The following is a 7,638-nucleotide window of genomic DNA, read 5'->3' on the forward strand; positions in this document are numbered from 1 at the left end:
TGGGAAACGCAGTCCCCCGGAGCTCCTTTCTGGCATAGATGTGCCAGGAGAAAACTACAGTTCCCAGTGTGCTATGCGCCGAGGCCGGCCACGGCCCGCAGCGCGGGAGGTGAGGCTAAGCAGGGGAGGGAGGCTACCAGGGCGAGCCCCTGAGAATTGTGGTCTAGTGGAAGCCTCTGGAACACCCGAGGCTGGCGCCAGGCAAGGGTCAAGGCTCAGTTGTCGCCAGGTCCCAGCTGGTCCGGCCCCGCCCAGGTTGCGCGGTGGTTTGGAGCAGGCCCCGCCTCCGTGGGAGTCCGGCCTGGCCCCAAGCAGGCCCAGACGCCCCTCCCGGGGCCCCTGGGCTGTTTCCGCTCCCGAACTCTCCTCCCCTTTGGTGCTCTAGCCACCCCCACCCCCACCCCCACCCCCGCCCTTCGACTCTTCTGAGCGGTGCTCTAAAGCCAGCCAGGGCGGAACCCATGGTGTGTGCTGTCCCAATATTCATGTGCCCTGCCCGACCCAAAGCTGGTTTCGAGCAGTCGAGGCTTTCCTTTGGGCTGGAGACTCAAATGCTCAAGTGGGGCTCAGCTGGAGACATGATTACCCTTACACTTGTACAGTTGGGGGTCTCCAAAACATTCTCATAAGTTTTTCGTTTGTTTTTATTTTTGCAGCAGGCAGGGCAGCTAAGAGTTTCATTTTTATTAACGAGAAAAGCGAACTGGTTCACCCAAACTTTCCCTGTGATTTAAGCGACCAGATTGTCAATAATCTGTCCCACCCCTTGCCCTTTCATCACCCATTCTCATCGTTTCCTGGGCAATGCAAACATTTGAAATAAGGCCTGTGTCTAAGTCAGGCCTGTTGGGGAAATGCTCTGCAGCTAACCCAGGTGGACCACAGGTAAGGGAAACATCATCCTGGCAGCTCCATGCTTTCCCTCCTAGCCAGAGATCTCAGTATTCCTGTTCTCCCATAAGTTTTGCACCTTTATCAATACACACACACACACACACACACACTCACTTGCTGGGGATGGCTGTTAAGATCAGGTCTGCACTATCTTGCCTGACTAGATGCTTATTACTTAGCCAGTGAGAACTCTGCATTGTCCTGTTTGTGGTGCATCTGGGACCTCCCTTGTTCTGTCATTCCCCCACCCCCAAGAAGCTAAAACTCGAGATAGATTGTATGCACATAACCCCCAGACACCAGAGTCTTGGCCAGAGCCTGCCCCTCACCTGTCCTGGGAGGGCTGCTGAGAGGTCCAAGTGAGCCAAAGCAGAAACAGTGTGTCTTCAACAAACAGGAGCTAGGATACACTAAACAGCATAGACTAAGCCTGGAAAAGCCCTCACTCCTAGTGGAGAGTGGGGACATGTGAGAGAGTGGCTTAATAGCTGCCCACAAAGGGCTTCAGTCCCAGCTGGCCTGGAAGGGCAATGCTGTGCATCCACCGCCTTATTTACGATTAGCCAGAACTAATGCTAGGAAGGCAGAGATCCAATCCTTTCCCCAACCAGGCACCTGTACAACCTATACTCCACCCCTCTTAAACCAGAGACTTGTTTCTCAAGTCAGTGCCAAGGGCCATGAGGAGAGCAGAGACTAGAGAAACATTTGTCATTTCAGTTCACAGATACAGGGAAAGCCCCCAAGGAAGTGGCCTTTTCTAAAGTAAGAGAAGGAAGTCATGTTTTATGGAGCCCAGGAAGTGTCCATTTGTGACCGAACACCTGTAGTAAATAGGGCTAGCTTTAAAGGCTTGCCTTGGCCCATTGGCTTTGAACTAAGTTATTTGGACCTATAGATAAAAATGTCACCTCACCCCTACCTTATCTAAAGAAGAATAGAAACAGCCAAGAAATGAGTCAAGGTGTCACAAATCCCAACTCCTCCACAATGATAACATCCCAAGGCCAAAGTATCTATAGAAGAGTTCTTATGTGTGCAGGAAGCATGGCTGGTTCCAGCTGTGATCTTCACTAAGTAACTGCACGCCCATGTGTGCCACTGTACTAGGGCTAAAATGGTAAGTGAAATTCAACCACAGCTGAAAATTCATGAGGAATTCAAAACCCTCAAGAGAAGTGAGCAGTCACAATTTGGTTTAGTTGTCAGTTGCTCCTTCTCCTAACCCACAGCAAACTGGGACCATTTGGTGCAGTTTCTAAACTCTTTGGAGCGAGCTGGGCCAAGAACTCTCTGAGAACCTTATGAGGCCAGGGTCCATGTGCTCAGGGCCCTTTGTTGGACAAGCATGGTCATTGAAGCATTTCTACTATCAGGATCAGCCTCGTCCTTGAGACCTAAGGTAGAGGCCTGTTGGGAGGTCTATTTCCCCACCTTTCAGGGATACTGAATCTTTATAAAAATAAAATGGTGAAACCCAAATTAAAACCTTACTTTCTGTTTAATTCGTTTTGCCAAACAAACACAGTGAAAACTTTAGTCTGACTAATTGTACAGAAAATAGAATTTGTAACCAGTAGCAAACATAACAGGATAAACCTAAGTCCCTGGCAAGCTGGATCTTCATCAGCAGGTCACCTAGATCCCCTTGTAGATGGCCTCCTGGGGAGGGAGGTCCTTATAGGCAGAGGCACAGATCTGCCAGTCCCCATCAGAATCACAGGCTGCACCTGGGAAGGAAAAGCACGAAAAGGAGAACTGATGTTACTTGGATCTCTTATCACTACACACGGAAGAGTTGTCTCAATGCTGGCCAACCTCAAGGTGTTGTCTTCCCAAACCCATAGTCTTGGGCATCCGACCTGCATCCTGAGTGGGTAATCTTCAAGTTCAGTGGTTCTGAAGCCTCTGCTTAACCAGAACCTGCAACATAAACTGGGGGGGAGGTGGGGGACAAAGTCATAATTGCTGGTGTCACCTGTACAGAGTCTGAGGTCCCAGACTTCAGGACCTTGCTTCAGGAGAAAACAAGACAGGGTGCCAGGTCACCAGCAAGAGAGTCCAGCTGCCCTAAGCTTCAGTACTGTCAACCAGTGCCCCAGGAGTATAGGGGAGTTCAACAGCAGCGGCCTAAGGTCCCTGTAGGCTGAGAGGGGTCCAGGAGTCCAGCAAGCCGAGGGGGACCCATTCACATTCCATGCTTCTTTCGGATGACAGCCATGGCCAGCAGCCGATCCTTCTCGCGGAGTTCTTCTCGTAGCTTGGCCTCGGTGAGACGCAGGTGGCGGATGCTGCCTTTCATCTCCTTCATCTTCACCTCCATCAGCGCCAGGATGTCCCGCTGCTCGTTAAGCTTGCGCAGGAGCTCCTCCTCCGTGGTGCCTGACGATAAGGAGTATGAGTGGTCGGAGCCAGTATCAGGGAAGCCCTCTTCCCCCACCACCACCAACTGGGGACCCATAGGGCACTCTGCGGCCTCCAGCCCTGCCGTAGCAGCCTCTAGCTCCGACGCGGCGGCTGCGGCGGCTGCGCCCTCTGCAGCGGCAAACTCCACTTGCACGGTTAGGTCGATGGGTTTCACGTCTTCGCCGGTGGGAGTGGTGGGCGCTGGGGGCACGGACCCCGGGGCCTGGCTGCTGTCTACAGCGGCCTGAAGGGTGAGGAGCACAGCAGCAGAGGCAGACACCAGGTTCGGCTGCAGCTGGGAGGCCTGGGCAGTGGAGGCTGACGGCTGCTGCTGCTGCTGCTGCTGCTGCTGCTGCTGTTGCGGTTGTTGTTGCTGTTGTTGCTGCTGCTGCTGCTGCTGCTGCTGCTGCTGCTGCTGTTGTTGTTGCTGCTGCTGCTGCTGCTGCTGCTGCCTGCGGCGGGCGGCTGCGGCCCCCGCGGGTCTGCGTGCTACTTTGCGCTCATTGACGCCGCGCAGCGGGAAGATGGTGGGGACGCGCACCGTGTAGGTCTTGCGGCCGCCCTGGAAGTGGACGCTGCAGAGGCGATGGCCCGTGGTGGGCTGGAAGGTGGAGAAGCACCCACTGACGCCAGCACGGGACACGTTCTTGAGCCACAGGCGCCGCAGTTCAGCGTCCTTGGGAAACGTGTAGAAGTGCAGCGCCTTGTCCCGGTGCGAGTTATTGTAGCAGCCCGGCACGCAGCACGTAAAGCCTGGCATGGCTGCGCCGCGCGGCCCGCCTCGGCCCGGCCCACCGGCCTCCTGAGCCCTTCGACGGCCCGGTTGGTCTGCCGCCGCCCGCCCCTCGACGGGCGGCGCCGCGCGGGGCCTTAGGCGGCCTCCCACTACTGCCGCCCGGCGCGGCCGCCCGGCCCGGCGCCCCGTGCCCAGAATACGCTTCCCGCCGGCCCGCGCTGCGCCGCCCGCCCGGCCGCCCGCCTGCGCTCCGGAGTCGGCCCCGGGGACGCCGCGAAGGACCGCCTGGGAAGGAGGACTACGCCCCCCACAATGCACCGCGCCAGAAGCTGCTCACTTCCGGAGCGGGGGCGAGATTATTCCGGCAGCTTTCCAGGGCACCGTGACAGCCCACGCAGAACAGATTCTTACCCCCACCCGGCTTATCCCCGGCCGACTATAGAGGCGTATTCGGTTGGAACGCTGTCGCCTGGACCGCCCTTCACAAGGACCCGGAATCCTGATGGGGGTCTGGCGGCGCGCGCCTCTGTAGTGCGCAAGCCCCTTGGGCGTTTGCTTACGGAAACTACAATCCCGCAATGCCGTGCGCTGAACTCGGAGGCTGCGGCCTCGGGCGCCGCCTAAAGGAGAGGTGGGGTTACAGGGGACTAGGATTTGGGTGAGGTTGTGTGTCAGCCGGAAGCGCTTCCCTAATCCTGGGGGCTGTGAGTCGATGGCATTCCCGCGGGGACTGGGTCAGAACCTCAGCTTCAGTGCCCAGAAAGACCTCAGGAGCTCCTTTCTCTGCGTTGAGGACTCGCTTAATTCAGCCGTGGCTTGAGTTGACTCACCTAAACACAGTCACCAGTAGGTGCCTACTGTGTGGCCGGTACAGTGCAGTGAGTTGGGAACTTGCTGAAGGAGTTCGACCCACCAGTCCTGACTACCTTGAGGGATGAGGGTCCGACTTTTGGATAATAGATGTGAATGCACCCGAATGGATGTCTAATCACAGAAATAAATGCTACAGACTAATGAACAGGACAGAGGAGAAAATGGGAAGCGGAGGCCAAGGAAGAAAAAAATGGTGAAAAGCTTGAGTGAGAAGGGAGTAGCTGGTCCTCAGGAAAGAACTAGGCTATGCCCTTAAAGAGCCTGGAAGAAGACAGGCAGGGTAACTGAAGCGCTGAAAGATACCAAACTGGGCTAAGTTAAAGATTTGGGATTTAATTCTGCAGACGACTGGGAGCTGTTGAAGAGTGTTGAACCAGAGGCTGGACAGAATTTGGATTGTAACAAGACACCTCCCCAGTCCCCGACTTCTATGGAGAAAATGTTCTAAAGGGCAAGAGAGGTTTTAAAACCAGGGGAAGGCCTGGCATTTGTTCCAGGGATTTACCTGCTAGCCCTCCTTTGCTGAGTTCCCCCTTTCTCCCATTTCTTGCCTTTCTTCACCCTTTCTCCAGACTCTCCCTTCACATTTTCCTCCTGATTACAGACCATGGGTATGAAATTGAAGCCTAGTATATACTATTTCTCATTATTTGACATAAAAACAAAAAAAGACCCGGCATTTAAAAGCTTGTGGAAGAAAAAATATAACACCCCAAATTAACTGTTACTTTTTCTTTTTTTTAAGTGCTTTATTATAAAAGGAACCCATACTTAAGATGTTTTGGGAAAATACAGGACAATGGGAAGTGAACTATTTGTCTGATCCCAACATCCAAACATCACCATTGCATTTTCTATTTACAATTAATGTGCTCCATGGTTATTGGCATGGGCTTCACAGACCCATAACAGGAAAAAGTCCCATTCCTCCTGGCCTATGCAGCTGAGGTCCACAGCTTGAAACCCTTCAAACTCAGAAATGCAGTCCATGGTGAAAGAAGTGCATTCACTTGGGTGAATATACAATAGTTAAAACATGAATACACACTTTGTTATATGATTAAATGTTTATAAAATGTGTGCAGTAGGGACAAAATTAAGCAAAAGATCATTGTTATTTGTTATTCTGTATTTTCATTGTCATACTATTACTGATAGAGTTCTGTTCCTACCTGTCTCAAAATCTACCTTACAAAAAATATTAATGAGAGATCAAATTTATATCATTTCTTCATATACAGACAGTGAAGATTATGCTCAATAAAATTCTACCTTTCAGGGTGCCTGTGTGGCTCAGTTGGTTAAGCGTCTACCTTTAGCTCAGGTCAGGATCCCAGAGTGCCTGGATCAAGTCCCCCATCAGGCTCCCTGCTCAGTGGGGAGTCTGCTTCTCCCTCTGCCCTTCACCCCACTCATGCTCTCTTTATCTCAAATAAATAAGTAAAATCTTTAAAAAAAATTCTACCTTCCAGTACATAAAATCACCTCTAATCTACACTTAATCCTTTACACTTAAAACATATCTAGAATGCATAGCTTTCTCCCCACCCCCACGGCCCTGCCCACGCTCTATCTTGTCACCTTCGGAGAAAGGCTAGAACCTTGTCACATGCCTCCCTGCTTCCAATCTTGTCTCCTCTACAAAATCTGTTGTTTATATGGCTACCAAAATTATATATATATTTATGTGATTCCTCTGCTTAAATCCCTCCAATGGCCTATTACATTTATAATGTCCAAACTCCTTTCCAGAGCCTGTGAGCGACCACATGGTCTGGTCCTTGCCAGTCTCTCATTCCTCCCTCCCTCACTTCATGCACCCAGTATTTTTTTGTTTTTTAACAAGTAGCAAGTAGAAAATTTTATCAGTTATGTAAAACACATAGGCCCCTGATCTAGGAACAAAAGGATAACTCCACAGGAGACTCAGAACTCAAGTTCTAATTAAGTTTCCATGAAAATTTAAGAAATGTGGGGAGGCTATCTTGGTGAAAATATGGTAATAGAGTCTCTAGCATTATCAGAACTTTTGAGGGCCAAAATTCATCTCAAAATTGCACATATTTGGAGATCATTTCTACTGGATCACAAACAGCAAACTAGCCTTTGGGTCTTCAAATTGGTCTCTTCTAAGGCAGAGTGGTGTTCACAAATGCAAATCTGACCAGGTCACATATAGGATAAAATTATTTTTTCCTGGCCCAAGTGTCTCTCCTCAACTCCAGAGGGAGATAGGAATAAGACATTCTAATAACAATGACTGCTATTTATTGAGGATGGGCTTACTATATGTCAGACACTGAGTTAAACATTTTCTCATTGAGGGGCGCCTGGCTGGCTCAGTCTATAGTGCAGAGGACTCTTGACCTCGGGGTGGTGAGTTCCAGTCCCACCTCGGGTGTAGAGATTACTTAAATAAACTTTAAATATATATATTTCATTGAATCAGTACAAGCCCCTTATTAGGTGGGTATTATCCTCAACTTACAGAAACCAAGGCTTCGACTGGTTGCACACATTTGCCCAGGTGCACTCCCAGGTAAACGTGCCTCCAAATCCGGAGCTTACAACGAACGACCACTACACGCACCACTCGGCTCTGAGCGGTAGGGTTAGAACTGCAACTCCCGTGAGGCTGTGCGGCAGCCTCGCGAGAGTTGGCTTAAATGCTGCGGCGGGAAGGCGGTGGCTTCAGCTACCTCAGCGGTTAGAAGCGGATGGCTGAGACG

General features: G+C 51.4%; 1 protein-coding gene across 1 annotated transcript; it reads right to left on the bottom strand.

Moving 5' to 3' along the window:
- Nucleotides 1-2,376: 2,376 nt before the first annotated feature.
- Nucleotides 2,377-4,276, bottom strand: THAP11 (THAP domain containing 11). Its single transcript, XM_035024951.1, has one exon. It carries the CDS (start codon nt 4,058-4,060, stop codon nt 3,083-3,085), a length of 978 nt encoding a protein of 325 aa, XP_034880842.1. The 5' UTR covers nt 4,061-4,276; the 3' UTR covers nt 2,377-3,082.
- Nucleotides 4,277-7,638: the final 3,362 nt, after the last annotated feature.

This window comes from Mirounga leonina, unplaced genomic scaffold, assembly GCF_011800145.1.
Source record: "Mirounga leonina isolate KUSES-001 unplaced genomic scaffold, KU_Mleo_1.0 Mir_180, whole genome shotgun sequence".
Lineage (NCBI taxonomy): Eukaryota > Metazoa > Chordata > Mammalia > Carnivora > Phocidae > Mirounga > Mirounga leonina.